The 19,554-nt window shown below is 39.8% G+C and overlaps 1 protein-coding gene across 2 annotated transcripts in view; it reads left to right on the forward strand.

Annotated features, from left to right (window-relative positions):
• The first annotated feature begins 366 nt into the window (after positions 1-366).
• Positions 367-19,554, forward strand: part of MARF1 (meiosis regulator and mRNA stability factor 1) — a 41,437-nt gene continuing 22,249 nt past the window's right edge. Inside the window, exons 1-11 of one of the 2 annotated variants that reach the window (XM_090276972.1) lie at positions 367-422; positions 3,835-4,036; positions 6,363-7,055; positions 7,793-7,961; positions 8,784-9,010; positions 10,279-10,396; positions 15,129-15,301; positions 16,672-17,100; positions 17,303-17,460; positions 17,540-17,698; positions 18,948-19,089. In XM_090276972.1, the coding sequence (XP_090133098.1) occupies positions 3,893-4,036; positions 6,363-7,055; positions 7,793-7,961; positions 8,784-9,010; positions 10,279-10,396; positions 15,129-15,301; positions 16,672-17,100; positions 17,303-17,460; positions 17,540-17,698; positions 18,948-19,089 (2,412 nt within the window). In that variant the 5' untranslated portion in view covers positions 367-422; positions 3,835-3,892. The remainder of the gene's footprint in view (positions 423-3,834; positions 4,037-6,362; positions 7,056-7,792; positions 7,962-8,783; positions 9,011-10,278; positions 10,397-15,128; positions 15,302-16,671; positions 17,101-17,302; positions 17,461-17,539; positions 17,699-18,947; positions 19,090-19,554) is intronic. The other variant, XM_090276973.1, reaches the window with a different exon arrangement.

The following is a 19,554-nucleotide window of genomic DNA, read 5'->3' on the forward strand; positions in this document are numbered from 1 at the left end:
CTCTCAGGGTCATTCCACTCCACAACGATAAGCGAGGGTGAATGCCACTTTAAATTAGGGTTTTTCGCCAAAAAGGCCGGGGCCGCCCCCGGGGAAGGCCTCTATTTAAAGGTTTATCGGGAGGGGACTGAGCCTGACGAGGCTGCAGGGCCGCGAGGCCCCGCCCCCCCCCGGATTCCCGGCACTCCCTGCGCAGAGAGGACACCGCAGCGGAGGAAGGGTGAAGGAAGGGGCGGAGCGAGGGAAAGAAAAGGGCGTCGGTTTTACGACTGGGGCGGTGCGGCACGGAAGCGGAAGTGGAGGGTGCGCTTGGCGGCGGCGGCGGGAGCTGCGGAGTTGGGAATCAAAACAAAGGGCCTGGAGGGGCGGGGGGGGAAGGCGGCGGGGTCGGAATGTGAGCGAAAGTGGAGCTGGCTGCAGAGGTGAGTGTTGGCAGCGCTGGAGGTAGTCCCTGATGGGCCCATTGCTCTGGGGCCACCAGGCTGGAGGAAAGATAGTATCTCCGTCCTCCCCTGCCTATTGCTGGCCGGGGTGCAGAAGCTTGGCTAGTCCAAGGGGAAGGGGTGAGACCCGCCAGTAAGGCCCCTAGTAAAGGTTCTGGTCTCCCTTTCATATCCATTCACAAGTGTCACTGCTTCGCCGCTGCTGTCCTTTGGGGGTGTTTGGCTTCCCGCCCGCACCTGTCTCCCTGCTCCCGATGGGGCCCTCCAGGTGTGGAGGGCAGCCTTTCCATAGAAGTTCGTTTTTCACAGTTGGAAGGTTAAGAGCGGAAGGCGGGACGGGTGTATTTTCAACCTCCCTGAGCATTTTGCATCTTCCTCAGTTTTTCAACACTGGGGTGTAGCTTCTGGTTTGAAGGGTAGTGTTGAGTTTTCTTAGGGCTTGAGCCGCTCCCACTACTGATTGTAACGCGACACCTTGATACACCTTTTGGAGTTTCCCAAGCACCTTTCTGGTATTACCAAGAGTTCTCCAGTTACATTTATATCTTTTGAACTTCCTAACCTCTGTGAGCGGTAAATACTCTGTTTTGCATACAAGTAGATTGAAGTCTTAACGGTTTTCCTAGACATTCATGGAACTCCTCATTCGTTCAGCGATTATTGGTATGTGCTAGGCATTGTACTAGATGCAGGAGATACAAAAATGATTAAGAACACATGATCTCTGCTGCATAGAGATTATTCAAGTGAGGGAGACAGAAAATAAAGCAAGCAAATAAGACAATTTTACATAGAAGAGCTATGAAGAAATAAAGTAATGGGATGGGGTCGTGTAGGGGTCGAGGACTAGATGGGGTGTTAAGAGAAGACCGCTGCTGAGTTTTCTACTTCAGTTGTCATATTTTTTTTAATTCAAACAACGGCCCTATGAGTGTGCTATTATTATAAGGCCCGTTTTACAGGTGAGGTCTGAGGTTTGGAGAGTTTTTGAATTATCCAAAGCTGCACAGAGAGGACGGTGCAGAATTGGGGAGTAATATGCAGATAGTCTGACTTCTGAATCTGTGCTTTCAAACACTATCTGAATTGCTCAGGGATCCCAAGAGATAATGACAGAAGTGAGATTTAAACTCAAAGAGAACTTGCTTTGTCTCCCTAAGTTACTTAGTAGCATTCTGAGGAATATTTGGGAAAATTTCCAGGTGCAGGCCACTAACAGTATGTGTGTACTGTCTGTCGCTGTGTTGAACAATACAGAAGGTACTTTGGTATGATAGAAAGAAGTGGGCAAGCTTAGTTTGCTCCCTTTCTAATTGTGTGATCTTGGGCACATTGCAAAACTTCAGTAAACTTCTGTTTTCTCCTCTGTAAGATGTGGCCAATTTTTCCATTGTTTATCTCACAGATTTACTGTGGAAAAAAAATTATGTAAATGGATCTCATTGTTTGGTTGTTTTCATCATTGTATCCCTGTGCCAAGCATAGGCCTGCTATGTAGTAAATACTAAGTAAATATTTGCTGAATGAAGAAATAATAAGTAAAAATGTTTATTAAACTATCTTGTATTCTACCTGTCAGTTCACTTTTAGGACTGGCCTTGAAGAGGTTTGCAAGAACATGTTGAAGTTGTGTATATCGTGAACATCCAGATTCTTATCATCTAGAGGCAATTATGGGGAAATACAAAAGCTGTATTTAAGAGGAAAAACAAGTAACATAATTTACTAAAGTTGTGACAGTTAACTTCATCTCTGTTTCCAAATTAACTCCTAATTATAAACAGTTAGGTAAAATACAAATATTTACTTAGCATATAGTGAGTAGCCAGGCCCTGTTCTTGGCACAGGTGACACATAGGTGAAAACAAACAAATGATGGGCTCCTTTATCTAATTTTTTCACCCTCAGTAATGCTGTACAATGAACAGGGGAGAAATTAGCCACACTTTTCAGAGGTAAAACCAAAAATTGAATGAAGTTTTCTAGCTTTGACATAAGTGCCAAATCGTAAATACTTTAGACTTTGTAGGCCATATTGTCTCTGGTACAAATGCTTAACTCTGCAATTGTGTAAAAATCAGCCATAGACAGTACTTTAAAAAATGAGTGTGGACATTTGAATTTCATACAGTTTTGTCATATTATTTTGATTTTTCTAAGAGTTAAAAAATGTAAAATACTTATAGTTCAAAGGCCATTTAAATACAAGCAGTGGGCTGGTTTTGACTGGTAGGCCATAGTTTGCCTACCCCTGCTTTATGTGATCATCTTACACCTTAAATGCGGTACTTATACAGTCATCTCTCCCATCACCCTCCATGTAAATGTTAAAACCACTTGGAACAGGATCTTACTAGAGAGAAAGCTAAAAGGAATTATTTTCTATATCCCCAGGTTAAATTTCTGAGAGATAAATTAATAACCTTAAAATGGCCACTGTAGGTAAGAGTAGGTGGTTGTTGGGGTTTGATAGTGAGGTTGGGGTTTGATAGCGAGGACTTGGAAATGAGATTCAGTTGTCCTTACCATTGGCAGGCTGCCTCCATGCCCCATAGCTATTATTGATTTGATCTGCTTTTATTGTACTATTTAAGTGTTCTTGCAATGGAGTAGATATAGCATATCTTTGACTTGAGATATGCTCTGTTAGATATCTTGAGATATCTCTGTTAGATTTTTGGTTGGTATCAAATTGCACCTTTATAATAAGTAAACTGAAAATTGGTTTGATTTGTTCTATAGCAGAATGAAAAGCAAAGTCTGCAGAGGTCCTGTAATATGGAACTTTAATATTCATCAAAGCCACAGTGGGATAAGTTGCTCTTAATACAATTTAAAACTTTTACATAATTGGTAATGACATGTAGTTGTTCTTTTATAAAAATTACATGCTCTCTGCTGTTAACCTTTTGACTCTCACAAATGAAGTCTTTAGGGAGAGATGGTTGAGAAAAATTAAAAAATATAGAAAAAGTCTACTCAGGGCTGGAGGAGGTTGCTTCCAGCTAAGTGATGAAAAGAGATTTTACTCAGAGATAGGCAGGTGTCCAAGATTTGGCTAGTACTTCTCTCAAGCGTAGCTGTTTATAGAAAAGAAATAGGGCTCATCCAGAGTTCATTTTTATTGGAAGAACTATGGAACATGAGGAATGGAAGATTATAGATTTTTTTAAAAATCAGGTTGATATGGTCAGAATTTAACCATAAACAGTTAACCAAGTTTACCAAATTTTAGTAACCTATAATATGCTTTGAAAACTGTTCTACTTTTGTTCCTTATGATTTGTCTTATTGGGAGGAGCCATTGCATCATAAATAAAGTTGCAGTCTCACATTTTAATAGTAAAATTTGTACTTATGCATATAAACATTGAAATCTCACTCTTAACAGGGTGGAAGAATGAAAGAAAGGAAAGATGAAAGAATGTTGAACAACTTTGTGTGGCTGTATGATGGAAGGAAACGGAACTGAGAACTCCTGCAGTAGAACACTTGGATGGCTTCAACAAGATAATGATGCTAAGCCATGGCTTTGGAAATTCTCTAATTGCTTTTCTCGTCCTGAGCAGACATTGCCACTTAGTCCCCAAACGGTAACTATGTGCAAGAATAAGGACATAGAAATTCCTAGTGCTAATAGATGAGAGTGCCATTTGGCCTGGGGTGGTCTCTCACCCTGGCGTCTCTGCTAAGTTTTCTTCGTATCCTGCTTATATTACTTCTGGCAGCACATTCTCATAATTCTGACTCAACAAGAGCATTATTTTTTAACACCTGTACTTCCACTCTAAGTAACTGTAGATGCTTTGTTTTTATTTTTTAAAAGATTATATTTAGAGCGAGGGGAAGGGAGGGAGAAAGAGAGGGAGAGAAACATCAACTGGTTGCCTCTTGCATGCCCCTAACTGAGGACCTGGCCCACAACACAGGTATGTGCCCTGACTGGGAACCGAACCAGTGCCCCTTCGGTTTTGGGGATGATGCCCAACCCACTGAACCACACCAGTCAGGGCAACAGTAGATGCTTTAAATATTTGATGTTAACATTTTGTGAAGATTTGTTTCTCATTAACAAGACTCCAAAGATAAAGTCCACATTATAGACTAAAATTGAAAGAGAGTATAAAGTAGATTTTATTTTACTCTACCATTCTGCGTTTTAAATCTTATAATCAAGGAAAGATTGATAGGACCTTATTGGCAGTCTTTTTCCGTTCAAGATTTCTCTTGAATATTTACATTTGTCTCTAACGTCTTCCTGTGCCCTTTCATAGTGATTTTGACTTTTTCTGATTTCGTTTCATGTATAACGTTATCACCTTTCTATTTCTTTTTTTGCTGTTGTACTTGGGATTTAAGTGAGACTTTATCGATTAATTTATGTAAAGGTGTTGTTACTAACTTTTTTTTTAAAAAAATCAAGCACCCTGTCTTCTTCACGTTGTCATTATATAGTTATCATGTTGTGTGGCATCAATAATTTGGGTCACTTCAGAAATGTTTTACTTTAGGTACAACAAGGATTGGCAGCTTAAGCATGGTTTCCCAGGATGGCAGATCTAGCCCTCATGAAATCACATGATACAGAATTGTATTCTCAACTTCACAGATCCAGAAACCTGATTTTTGTCAGTGGCATCCAGAATTGAGTATGTTCAAAGGGACCAACTCACAATTACCCTGCCCATAAGAGCCAAATCTATATAAATCAGAATGCCAGTGTATTCATTTCCAGCCTGAACTGTAATTACCAAAAGGGCAGAATACATTGCTTGTTGGACCGTACCCCCATTGCAATTACCTCCTTTTTTAGGAAAAGTCTAACTAAAAATCCAGATTCTTTTCCTCGATGACTATAGAATCACAACAGAAGGAAGGAAATCATAGCAGCCAGATGCACCCTTTTGAGCTCCAAGGCATGAGCATGTCTCAAACACTATGTAAGGGCATCGTCTTCATCTTAATGGTGCCTACAGTCAATACGTAAAGGCTCTTGATCAGTTAGGCCACCTTTCAAGGGCCAGGTACTCTGCTGAGAGCTTTGTGGGTATGATCTTACTTTATCATTCTAACAACTGTAGGAGGTACATCCTGTTGTTCCCAATTGAAGGATGAGGGAACAGAAGCGTAGAGAAGTTAAGTAACTTACTCCAGGTCATCAAACTGTTGAGTATCACATGCAAACCCAGGCACCTGACACCACTGCCATACAACATCCTTTTATAAATATACTGGCCTCCTGTGTCTGTGTTGGAGGAATATAACAAGCTTATTTCTCTTGTGCCTTTTCCCAGTTTTCTAATTACTTTTTCACTGGCTACAGAATAATTGTTGGCATTCTGGCTTTAGGTCATATCCTAGGGTTTGCTAAATGTCATCAGCAGCATATTGATAGATTTTTCCAAATCTGGGTCACTTGGGGAGATGGCTAAGCTCATCCATATTGTTTGAAACCTTCTCTGGAGGACCTTGCCAGAACCCCTTATGATTTGACTACCAGAACTATTACATATTTTACTCAATGCACTTTGCTTTTAAGCCATCTTTATTGAATGCTGTTTGTGACTATTGTTTTCATACCATCTATTTTGTCTTCAGAAGACACTGGGAGGTAAGGGAAAGTTATCAAAAGGAGGTAACTGAGACATGGATGGTTAACCCAGCTTGCTGAAGACCCTTCCCTTAGTCTCTTAAAATTGAGGAAAAACACAGTCTTAACTTTGGTTCTTTCCATGTTCACCTCCTATAGACCTCTCTGAAGAATGTTCCTGGTTTTAGCTGCTGTTTCATTTTGTTTGGTCATGATTGAGTGGTATAAACAGGATTGAATACTGTTTCCATGGTTGAATGCAATAGGATATAACCAGGTATCACTGGCCTCATAAAATTGACTGGTGTTCTGATTTTTTTTTTCTTCAGAAAGATTACATGGAGAACAAGAAAGCAGCTGTGGAATTAAAGGATGTACCATCTCCCCTTCATGCTGGCTCTAAACTTTTTCCAGCAGTTCCACTTCCAGATACTCACTCTCTTCAGCAAACTAAAATACAGCTTCCAACTGTCCCCAAAGTAAGCTGCTGTGCTCGTTGCACTAATGAACCCTCCACTTCACCAATGCATTTTGGTGGTGGCGGTGGCGGTGGCGGTGGCGGAGGTACTGGTAGCTTGATTCACACGGGCACACTCTTAGACTCGCAAAGCACGAGGACAATCACATGTCAGGTAGGGTCAGGATTTGCTTTCCAGTCTGCATCTTCACTCCAGAATGCCTTAGCTAGGAACAGTATGGCCAGCATTGCAAGTGACTTTCCCAGCGTGTGTCTAGAAAGTAACCTCTCTTCCTGCCAACACCTGCCCTGTTGTGGAAAGCTCCATTTCCAGTCATGCCATGGTAACATGCACAAGCTGCATCAGTTCCCGGCTGTCCAGGGCTGCACCTCCACTGGCTATCTCCCCTGTTCTGATTTCACAAGCGGGGCTCCAGGGCACGTGGAAGAGCACATTTCACAGTCGGAGCTAACGCCTCACTTGTGCACCAACTCTTTGCACCTAAATGTGGTCCCTCCGGTGTGTCTAAAGGGGTCCCTTTACTGCGAAGACTGTCTAAATAAGGTTTGTATCTTTTTATTTGATCTATTGGGGGCAGCTGAGGTTTGAGGAATGACATTTTTATAGTGAATATGTCTTGAAAAACCTTTATTGTGCATGGGGTTGAAGAACCTTCCATGATGTAGCTTTTCTCCCCATGATCATAAGTTCTTTGGGTCATAAAGAAGCAAAGGGGAGAGACCATTCAGATAGGTAGAGAGTAATTATTTATATAGTTTAGGCTCTTAGGGCCTCTTATAATCTTATTTTCTACATGTGAACCTAATTTAGCAAAGCCTCATGTTCTGTTTTGTCCTTGAAGGCAGAGCATGATTGTGATGTCTTATAACGAGTACTCACCCTATATACACAGATCTGTTCATGTAATGTTAGGTAACTGCATGTTGTCCTTTTGTAGTAATTTGGAGAACTTGAAACTTGTTCTCAGTCCCACCTACATTTAAGTGAAGATTTTAATTCCCTTTATGTAAAGTGTGTCTGAGGTCTCCATGGCAGCAGACATATAACGTCAGAATGTAAAGGTCTGATCCTGTGACTATCTCCCCTGATCATTTCAAGTTTCTTGAAGTAAGTTTATGAATTGAACACTAGTAATTCTAAGAAAGATTATTTGAAATGACATTTTATTAGAGGTTAGCAGGTGGAAAGGAGAAACACTCAGAATGCATTTTCACTTGTGTATAACTCTAGGTTTTGAAATGACATACCTGAAACCTTTTTTTCTAAAAATTTTAAAACAGCCGGCAAGAAATAATATAATTACTGCTGCTAAAGTCTGGCCAAATATACCACCTCCAAATACTCAGACTGCACCTGTTACTGTTCCTCTCTGTAATGGCTGTGGAACCAAAGGGAAGGAGACCCCATTATTATTGGCAACTGGTCTAGACAAAGCTGCTTCAAAATTTGGTAAATGACAATATGGTAAAAAATGTGCATATTTAAGTAGTTTTCAGTATCTGATGGTAACTCTGCATTTGATTGCCTTTAAAAGAATCCTAGTGGCTCTAAAGCTACTGTGTATGTGAGTCTTCATTTTCATCTCTTGGTAGAAGTTTTTTTTTATTCTTATAGATAAGTCATTTGCCCTTTATATTGGGCTGAGGCTAGTTAAGATCAGAAGCTGTGTATAGAAAAATGGGGAGTATGTTAATTGTATACTTTCTAGAAGGACTTAGTATCTAGAAAGATTTAGTAATGGCTGGTGAAAAATGGTATTTGAAAACCTAAGAGCATTTCTCCCAGACATAATTAATGTGATATGTTGGTTATTGAAAACATTTTTAAAATATTAAATCCGATGTTAATGCTGTAGTAAAAATCATTTAAAATCAAGGACAGTAAAAACTTCACCTTTCGTTGCCTCTTCATTATTCTGTCATACTGAGTAGGTAGGCAAGTATAGGTGGAGCATGAAAATCAGGTCCCAGAGTGGCAGTGTCCCTTCACCTGTGTTAGCGTTCAGAGACACATCGGTGGTCAGCGTGAGAATGCTCGTGTTTGCGATGGGGTATTGTGGGCTTAAAGTGACTTGACTTTTGGATTTGTTCTCCTGAAAAATAGGAATAATTGATTTGTTTTATTAGATTAACCAGTGAGGCTTTAAAATTAATATCCATCAATAATTTCATTTTTCTGCCATTAAGAATGATAGGTAGTTAGCTATCTATTTAATTTTAATTGGCCATTTCTTTTCCATTATGTATAATTCAAAGTGTTAACATTTTTAAGGGTCATCAGAAGTTGCACTAGCCGGACAGGTGCTGGATAATTTACCCCCCATTGGAGTTTTTTGGGATATTGAAAACTGCTCAGTTCCCTCTGGCCGCTCAGCCTCTGCTGTTGTACATAGAATCCGGGAGAAGTTTTTTAAAGGCCACAGAGAAGCAGAATTCATCTGTGTGTGTGACATCAGTAAAGAAAACAAAGAAGTTATTCAAGAGCTTAATAATTGCCAGGTAAAAAAAAAAAATGTTAATCTATTATGGTAGAATAGGCACATGTGATTTTTTTAAAAGAATTACAATTCAAAATTTGTTCAGTAATGCGCATTTGTGCTAAATTTGCAAATAAAGAAAATTAGCAAAAGATTATTTCTAAAGTACAGTAAGTCTTCACTTAAAGTTGTCAATAGGTTCAGCAACTTCGAGTGAAGTGACATTTAATGAAACCATCGCCATAGGCTAACTGACGTAAACAAAAGTTCCTGCAGCATCTCATCAGTGTTATAACAAAATGTCATTCGCCAAAATGGGGGTAGTTGTTGTTTGAGGGCCTATTGTGCTAGGAATCATTTAATCATGTCTTGGTTTATCAATAATGCTGCTTATATGTGACTAGTGCTACCAGTGTAATGGTTACATATGTATCATTTCCTTTGATTTTTCATAACTGCTTACTCTGTGAACAAGGATTTATTCTTTGAAATTTACAAATGAAACTGAGGGCCCCTAGAAGGTTAAGCAGCTTTCTTCAGATCACATGGCCAGTATGTCCATGAACTAGGATTTAAATCCAGATTGACCCCAAAACCTGTACTCTTGAACTGGAACTAGAATCCAGTTCTTTTGACTCTTAGACAAGTAATTCTATTAATATGCCATATTGATGCCTAAAACTATATGTTCTTTATAAAAACTAATAATTGTGTATTGCATGTACTTGCAGCACCTCTCAAAACAAGCCTTTCCTTGTTTTGGAGACTGTTATATGTGAGCCTGATCATTTTAATACAAAAAAAAAAAATGTTTAGATCCCTAAGGGCTAGATGTCTCTCCTCTCCCACAACCTAACCCCAGATCCTGAAAGCCACAGATGATGTATATACAGCATGGATAAATGACGTCAAGTACAGCCCTAAATCTTACTTTAATTTTATATCAATTCTCTGCCACTCCCAAATTGCTGGCAAAAGCTATTTGTGAATGCTTGTATAACTACTTCAAATTTCACTTCCTTTTCTCTACCTATTTTCTGAAAGGGGGATGGATGAAGTACAAGAGATGAGAGATGAGAGCAGGAGTAATAATGGAACCAGCTAATTCTTATGGAGAGCCAAATTTGAAATCATAGAGATCTGGTTGTAATTTTTTTCCATTCCAAGTTGCGATAATAATAATGAAAGAGTTTCTTTCCTCAAAGACAGTCTGTTAAGATGTAGGCAGAACATGTAGTGATTTTCTCACCTCAGTCTTTGGTCATTTGTCTTTATTATAAATTAATGCAGGTAACTGTTGCCCACATCAATGCTACTGCGAAGAATGCTGCTGATGACAAACTCCGCCAGAGTCTCCGAAGGTTTGCAAATACACACACTGCTCCGGCCACTGTGGTTCTTGTGTCGAGTAAGTGTAGAAACATCTGCTTATTCCAGCTAAATGCACTGTGTGGGAATTATCATACAATTATCAGACACGTTAAAGTAAAATGTACCCCTAAGAGGCTGAAATACATAAAGCATATTTATGCTTATATCTGAGAATTGTTTAGGGAACACAAATTGGGTCTACATGGATTATTGTATTTTCTCCTTGGAACTTGAGTAAGGATTCTTATGGGGCCAAGTTTATTAAAGAAAATGTAATTTTGTTATAGTATCTTATTTTTTATTGTATTTTTTTCCATTACCATTTATCCTTCTTATACCATCTTCCACCTGCACCCACCCCCGCTGTCAAATCACCACACTGCTGTCCATGTCCATGAGTCCTTTTCCTTTTTTGCTCAGGCCCTCCACTTCCCACCCCGCTCCCCATAGCTGTCATCTGCTCTCCATCTATAAGTCTGTCTGTTTTGCTTGTTAGTTCAGTTTGTTCATTAGATTCAGCATATGAGTGAAATCAAATGGTATTTGTCTTTCTCTGACTGGCTCATTTCACTTAACATGTTCTCCAGGTCCATCCAGGTGGTCGCAAAGGGTAAAATTTCTTTTATTTATTTAAAATAATTTATTTATTTGTTTATTTATTTATTTATTTATTTTTAGGAGAGGGGAAAGAAGAAAGAGAGGAAGAGAAACATCACTGTGTGGTTGCCTCTCACTCGCGCCCCCAACTGGGGACCTGACGTGCAACCTAGTTATGTGCCCTGCCTGGGAATAATTTTCTTCCTTTTTATAGCTGAGTAGTATTCCATTGTGTAAATATACCATAGCTGTTTTATCCACTCATCTACTGATGGGTGGTTGGGCTGCTCCCAAATCTTGTCAATTGTAAGTAACGCTGTGGTGAGCATAGTGGTCTTTATATTCTTTCAAATTAGTGTTTAAGGTTTCTTCAGATAAATTCCTAGAAGTAGAATCACTGAGTCATGGGCAGATCCAGTTTTAATTTTTTGAGGTACCTCCATACTGCTTTCCACAGTGGCGGTACCAGTTTGCATTCCCACCAACACTACACTAGGCTTCCCTTTTCTCCACAGCCTCGCCAGCACTTATTTGTTGATTTATTGATGATGGCCATTCTCACAGGTGTGAGATGGTATCTCATTATGGTTTTAATTTGCATTTCTCTGACGATTATTGACGTTGAGCATCTTTTCATATGTCTGTTGGCTATCTGTATGTCCTTTTTGGAGAAGTGTCTATTCAGATCCTTTGCCCATTTTTAAATTGGATCGCTTGTTTTTTGGTTGTTAGGTTTTATAAGTTATGTATAAATTTTGGATATTAAACCCTTATCAGATGTATTGGCAAATATGTTCTCCTATTCAGTGGGTTGTCTTTATTTTGTTGATCGTTTTTGATTTGCAAAAACTTTTTAGTTTGATGTAGTGCCATTGCTTATTTTTTCTTTTGTTTCCCTTGCCTGAGGAGATATATCAGAAAAAATAGTGCTACGAGGAGTGTCCAAGATCTTACTGCCTATGTTTTTGTTTAGGATTTTTATGGTTTCGAGTCTAACACTTAAGTCTTTAATACATCTTTAAAATATATTTTATTGATTATGTTATTACAGTTCCAATGTATCCCTCTTTGCCCCTCTCTGCCTGGTAACCCCCCTTCCCTCCAGCAGTCACCCCCTTAGTTCGTGTCCATGGATTGTGCATATAAATTCTTTGGCTTCTCCATTTCCTGTATTATTCTTAACATCCCTCTATCTATTTTGGACCAACTGATTATGCTTCTTAATCTGCACCATTTCCCCATTTCTCACCTGCCCCCTCCCAGCTGATAACCCTCCAAATGATCCCCATACCTATGATTCTGTTCCTATTCTGGTTGTTTGCTTTGTTGTTGTTTTTTTTGTTTTGTTTTGTTTTTTTTAGATTCAGTTGTTGAGAGTTGTAAATTTTTGCCTTTTAAATGTTCATAGTTTTGATATTTTTCTTAAATAAGTCCCTTTAACATTTCATGTAATACTGGCTTGATGATGATGAACTCCTTTAGCTTTACCTTGTCTGGGAAGCACTTTATCTGCCCTTCTATTCTAAATGATAGCTTTGCTGGATAGAGTAGTCTTGGTTGTAGGCCCTTGCTTTTCATCATATTAAATACTTCTTGCCAGGCTCTTCTTGCCTGCAGAGTTTCTTTTGAGAAATCTGGTGACAGTCTTATGGGAACTCCTTTGTAGGTAACTTTTCTTTTCTCTTGCTACTTTTAAGATTCTCTCTTTAAGATTTGGCATTTTAATGATGATGTGTCTTGGCATGGTTCTCTTTGATTCCAACTTGTTTGGGACTCTGTGCTTCCTGGACTTGTATATGTATTTCCTTCACCAAATTAGGGAAGTTTTCTTTCATTATCTTTTCAAATGAGTTTTCAGTTTCTTGCTCTTCCTCTTCTCCTGGCATCCTTATGATTTGGATGTTGGTACATTTGGAGATGTCCTAGAGGTACCTTATACTGTCCTCGTTTTTTTTTAAATTCTTTTTTCTTCTTGCTGTTCTGGTTGAATGCTTATTTCTTACTTATGTTCCAAATCGTTGATTTGAATCCTGGCTTCATCTCCTCCTCTGTTGGTTACCTGTAGATTTCATTATTTCACTTAGTGTAACCTTCATTTCTTCCTGAGTCTTTTTTATGTTGTTGCTGTACATGAGTTCTTTGAACATCATGATCACTGGTGTTTTGCACTCTGCATCTGATAGGTTGGTTATCTCCATTTCATTTAGTTCTTTTTCTGGGTTTTGTTCTGTTCTTTCATTTGGGACATATTTCTTTGTCTCCTCAATTGGGCAGCCTCCCTGTGTTTCATTCTGTGTATTAGGTAGCTGCTTTGACTCCCTTGTCTTAGTAGCGTGGCCTAGTGTAGAAAATGCACCTGTAAATTTTTTAGGGTGGAGACTTAGGTATTCCCCAGGGCAGGACAACTCACTTCGAAGCTTTGTGGCTCTGTGTGGGTGGAGGGCTCAAGGGACAATGCTGCTCCCCTGGCTTCTGGAGGTTTGCCCTTCACTCGCCCTGTGCAACTGGTACCCTTCCAGCTGTTGCCCTGCTGCTGAATTCCAGAGGGGCTGGGTCTACGTATGTTTTAAGTCTCTGCGGGCCCTTTAAGGAAAGTCTGTTGAAAATCTAGCAGTTTCTTCCGCTCCCAACCCTCACTGGATTTTACATCCAGAAGTTATAAGGATTTATCTTCCTGGCGCTGGAGCCCTGGGCTGCATGGTCTGGCCAGGGCCTAGGATAGCTTACTCCCAAGGTATCTCCATCAATTTTTATCCAGCACAGGTGGATGTGGGGCTGCCGGTTCTACTGCCGCTGCTGCCTCCTCACCCGTGTCTGTGTCTCTGCCCCTCCTACCTGTCTGGATGACTGTGGCTTCTTTAAATCCTTGGTTGTCTGACTTCCATACAGCTTGATTTTCTGAAGGTTCTGGGTGTTATTTGTTTTGAGGTCTAGTTGTAATTCTTTCTGTGGTTGCGTGAGGAGGCAAAGTGTGTTTACCTGTGCCTCCATCTTGGTTGGGAGTCAGGAACATCTTTCCAATAAAATGTCTCCAGGGTATCCCAAAGCCACATCACTCCCACCTTCACAAACGATTCCACTAAGTCTTTAATCCATTTTGAATGTATTCTTGTGCATGGAGTAAGAAAATGATCTAGTTTCATATTTCTCACTTATATGTCCAATTTTCCCAGCTCCATTTATTGAACAAACTATCTGCAGCCCATTGTGTGTGCTTGCTTCCTCTGTCAAGTATTAATTGACTGTGAAGGTATAGGTTTATTTCTGGGCTTTCTATCCTGTTCCATTGATCTGTGTGTCTTTTTTTTATGGCAGTACCATGCTATTTTGATTACTATGGCCTTAATAGTATAGTTTGATATTAGGTAGTGTGATTCCTCCAACTTTGTTCTTTTTTCTCAAATTTGGAGTCTTAATTTTGTTCCATATAACTTTTTGAATTACTTGTTCCAGTTTTGTGGAATCCTGATAGGAATTGTGTTGGATCCATATTGCTTTGGGTAGTATGGACATTTTAATGATGCTAATTCTTCCTATCCATGAACACAGTATGTGCCTCCACTTATTTGTATCTTCTTTAATTTCTTTCTTCAGTGTCTTACAATTTTCCAAGTACAGATCTTTTATATCCTTAGTTTAACTTATTCTTAGGTATTTTATTCTTTTTGAAGCAATTGTGAATGGGATTGTTTTTTTAATTTCCCTTTCTAGTAGTTTATTTTGGCATATAAAAGTACAACCAACTTATATCACTTGTATTCTGCCACTTTACTGAATTTATCAGTTCTAATAGTTTCTTGGAATCTTTAGGGTTCTCTGTATCAGATCATGTCATCTGTAACTTTATTTTTAATCCTGGTCTCAATGTTGCTAATCTTAAAAGTCTAAGATGAATAATTTCCAGAGTTGCCACTGTCCAAAAAATTAATATTTGTTCCCTGTTACTACTAGAAGCAACACGTGTCTTGGGATTCAGTATAAGTATGTGGTAAAATTGTGTTACTGCGTTAATTCATCTGATATGAGATGTGTTCCTGTTCTAAAAAGGAAGGGGAGAGCAACTTTGAATACAATCCAGCCATTCCTTCTCAGTATGTATCAGTAGAGTTGTCCGTTTCTGTCAAGTGTTTCTAATGTTTGGGGGTGGGGTTGGGCTGTACCTTTTCTTTCAGCTGATGTCAATTTTGCCTTGGAACTTAGTGATCTGAGACACAGACACGGTTTCCACATAATTTTGATCCATAAAAACCAGGCCTCAGAAGCACTGCTGCATCATGCTAACGAACTGATCAGATTTGAAGAGTTCATTTCCGACCTGCCCCCCAGGTCACCACTAAAAATGCCAGTAAGTGCGTTTGCATCCTTTCTGCTGTATTCCAGCATTAGATTCGGGAGGCTGAGGACAGCCCTTGACAAGGGGGGGTCTCCGAGCCTGGGGGAGGCTGTTCTTTATAGGAGGCTGGCCAGATTTTGACATAAGGTTTGGAAACCTTTAGTTCCTCTCTTACAAATATACAGAAACTTGATATGTATGAATGTTGTTGTTTTTTTTAATGTCGTAGGGAATCGACTTTTAGATTTACTTTACCAAGAGCCGCTTGTCAGTGTCTCCAAAGTTAGCAGTACTTTGTGCCAGATGGATGCAAGTAATGGAATAAGAGTTATTACTCCTTTGTTATCAAGTGTTATGGGTAAAGAATATGGTAATGGTTTGTACCTGCTGGTGTGTTTGGAGTCAGTTTGGAGTCAGATAAACAAAATAATTGGACAGTTTTTAAGCATTTAAACAATAAGCCCCCGGTAGGCCGCCAAGCCTGTTTCCTATAGCTATACTCCCTGCCATGCACATGCATAGTTAGGAGTGGTTATTGCTACACCTGTAGCCTGTTAAGCCACAAGATGGGAGAATGTGGGCATATTTCCAGCAGGATGAGCATTTCTGATAATCTCGATATGGGAGAGGAATGTTTACTGCAATGCTGAGCTATGCCTAAGTGGCTTAGAGAATATTTTTGTAACTTTAAAAAATATAGTAATGATGGAGAGGAGCTATTGTGTGGATGAAGCAGTAGAGTAGGCAATCCCAAACATTAAGTGCACTGTTAACATAGTTAAGTAACTTTAGAGAAGTACCTTAGAGGTTGTCTCACCCAGAGTCCTCATTTTAGGAAGGAGAATCAGCACTTAGAAAAAGTAAGCAATTTATTGGAGGTCACACAGCTTGATGATAGCAGAGCAAAGACTGGACCCCAGGGCCCCTGATCCAGGCACTTGAGCTGCTAGTCCTCCTGCATTCGGATACCCAGATTAAGCCAAGATCAAACACATGCTAAGGACGATCCACAGTTGGGGATACCAGAGTCTAGTCCTATTTCAGTCTTTGGTGCTGCCCCTTAATTTATTTTTGTTGTTATTCATTATGTTTTTTGTCTTTTGGCTATAGCTACATTTTTCTCCCTTCTGCTTCAATTTGCAGGAAAAAAAAGACATTATTCAGAACATTGAGTCTTGCCAGTCTCATTCAGTAGAGGAGAACTTCAGATCCATTTCTCTTTTTCTATGTTTTTTAGTCAAATAAGTTCACCACCTCCCATCTAAATCATTGCCTCTCCTCGAAGGTTGCTAGTTTGTTGGAGCTCACTCATTGTTGTTCTTATTTTGTAATTGAGTGTGTACCCTTGAGTTAACCTGTTGTACCCTTCTCCTCTGTGTCAGCAGTGCCACACTCTGCTCTATGTTTATAACCTACCAGCAAATAAAGATGGCAAGAGCATCAGCAATAGGCTCAGGCGCCTGTCCGATAATTGTGGTGGGAAAGTGCTGAGCATCACGGGCTGCAGTGCAATCCTCCGCTTCATAAACCAAGATAGTGCAGAACGGGCTCAGAAGCGAATGGAAAATGAAGATGTCTTTGGGAATAGGATCATTGTGTCATTTACTCCAAAAAATAGAGAACTCTATGAAACAAATAGTTCCAATGCAATTACTGATAAAGTGAAGTCTCCCAAAAAACTTAAGATTCCAAAATTGTGCCTCATCAAAGATGCAAGTGAGCAATCTTCCAGTGCCAAAGCCTTGCCTGGAAAAGGGTCGCAGGCAAATTCTGGATCTGCTACAAAAAACACAAATGTGAAAAGTTTACAGGTAATTGTGATACCTCTTGCTTTCTGAAGTTTATGGTAGGTTTGGTTTCTTCGTCTCTGTGTTTTATTGGCCCACTTGCCTTTGGTGTGTCCTTTTTTTATTTCCGTTTTTGATGGTACTCAAAGTCAAATGATTTCTGTATGGTGTCTGACACACCTTGGATACTTAAAATTTCAACTCCCCTGCCCTTGTCTCTTTGAAGGAGCTGTGCCGCGTGGAGTCAAAGGCTGGTACTAGAAACAGTGAATCCCAGCAGGGTAACCTGAGGCTGGTGGCACCTTCTCACAGAAACTCAAGTGTCGTAGCGCCCACACTGAAAAACTCCGGGATGGCAGAATCAGTTTACAAAACTATTCCGAAGTAGGTTGAATTACTCTTTCTCACAGTTGTTTCTCTAGTGTGAAGGAAAACAAATGACCTCTGATTTTCTCTCCATTAGAAAAGATAACCTCAGTGCCCGCAGTATTACCAGTTCTCCTGTAGAGAAAAAAAACAAAGAGGAAACTTTGTTCCAAGTGAGTTACCCATCTGCTTTTAGCAAGTTGATTGCATCTAAGCAAGTTGGTCCTCTGCTCACATCTCCGTCTTGGTCTCCTCGGTAAGTCCAGCTTCTTGATCCATGTGGTGGTTACGTGCAATAGAAAGGATAATATGCTTGTTTAAAAGAATTCAAGAAATATAGAAGCACATAAAGTAAAAGAGAAGTCTCATTTCTCCTCTGCTAGCCCCCTTTCCTCAGGCAGTCTTAGCTGACACTTGGGGCATCGCATCGCGCTGGCTTTCCCTCCTCCCTGCGGTCATCAGTAAGCAGAGGTCCAAGAACGAAGCTTGTCCTGGAGTTCCTGGCCAGTAATGGGAGGCACTTTAAGATGTCCTGACCATTTCTTTATCTCTTCATCACGTTGAGGAAAAGGCCCAATCTAGACTTGCATTGGTTATTCTTAACAGGATAATTACAGGAAGTAAGGGTCTCTGTAAACCACTGTACTGATCTTTATAATGCTTACCTTATAAGCTTTTTAAACTCACACTGAGTAATTCTGGAGGCTCCGAAGACAGAAGGAGCCATAAAGCCATGTTGCATCCCATGAGCTGCTCTAGCATTGTAGGTGTTCTGCTGAGTTGGTGAAGGGTCGCTAAAGAAGGTGACTTTGGACTTGTAAAATTACATTTAAAAATTTACACAAAACTTTTTTTTTCTTACATGGAGAAGAAATGCAACATATGAGCAAGAATATCTAGCTTTTTTTAAGCTGAGGGAGGTTAAATGACTCACAGTGATACTATAAGCTAATTTCCTAAGAATAAATGCCCAAAGAGGAAAATAATTGCTACCTTTAGTTTTAAATCATTCAATGAAAGAGTATTTCATATTAAGTAACTTATTGGTTGTTAAATGTGGGGCCGACAATAGTACTTTTCACAGTAAGTATAAATCAGTATATGTTGAAATTTAAAAAAAAAATTTTTTTGAGCCCTGGTTGGTGTGGCTCAGTGGGTTGGATACTGGCCTGCAAACCAAAAGGTTGCTGGTTCGATTCCCAATCAGAGCACATGCCTGGGTGCGGGCCAGGTCCCCAGTTGGCATGTGAGAGGCAACTACACATTGATGTTTCTCTCTCTCTCTTCCTCCCTCCCTTCCCCTCTCTCTGAAAATAAATAATTAAAATAAACACGTTTGAAAACCACATTGCTTTGTGGCAAGCTCTGTCTGTCTATAGCTTCAAACAAAGCCTAGATGATATAAAATAAATAGGATAACATTTAAAAACATAATCTCAATATGTATGTCTTTAGCAGGAGTATGTCTCCAAACTTTTAAACAGAGTGTCCCCTCTTGCTTTCAGTGTTGCAAATTCAAGCATTGGTGCTGACTGCCCAGACCCGTTTGCAAACGGTGCTGACATCCAGGTCAGCAACATAGACTACAGATTGTCCCGGAAGGAGCTGCAGCAGCTCATGCAGGAGGCGTTTTCCAGGCATGGCAAGGTAACCTTTCACTTTTGTTCTTGCCTTCGTTTTACCCTTCACTGACACTGCAAGCTGAGAGAACTTAATTGAACACCCATGACCACAGCCAAAATAGAAGTGTTACTGAACGAGTCTGAACTCCTTCCCCTGGTCTGCTCTTGGTGGTGCCATACATCCCATTTTTAGGACACAGCCCCAGAAAGCAAGAAACCAGCAGAGAAGCACTTGTGGTCATGGGCAGGGATTAAATGTCACTTTAGGAAATAAAACATTGATAACATTAGCTCTGGCTACTAAAATCTAGAAATAGGATTCTAAAATAATCTTGGCTGTTTTTGGTAACATCCTACTATATCTTATTCAGTTTTTAGGTGCAGTTTGCTAAAAAAAGTGTCCTTTCTACATTCTTAAAGTGGTTATATCCCAGGTTTTTGCAGGGTCAAGAGAAGACTTCTAAACATCCCTTGCATGTGTTGGCCTCTG

This window comes from Furipterus horrens, unplaced genomic scaffold (genome assembly GCF_987537825.1).
Source record: "Furipterus horrens unplaced genomic scaffold, mFurHor1.1.pri manual_scaffold_5, whole genome shotgun sequence".
Lineage (NCBI taxonomy): Eukaryota > Metazoa > Chordata > Mammalia > Chiroptera > Furipteridae > Furipterus > Furipterus horrens.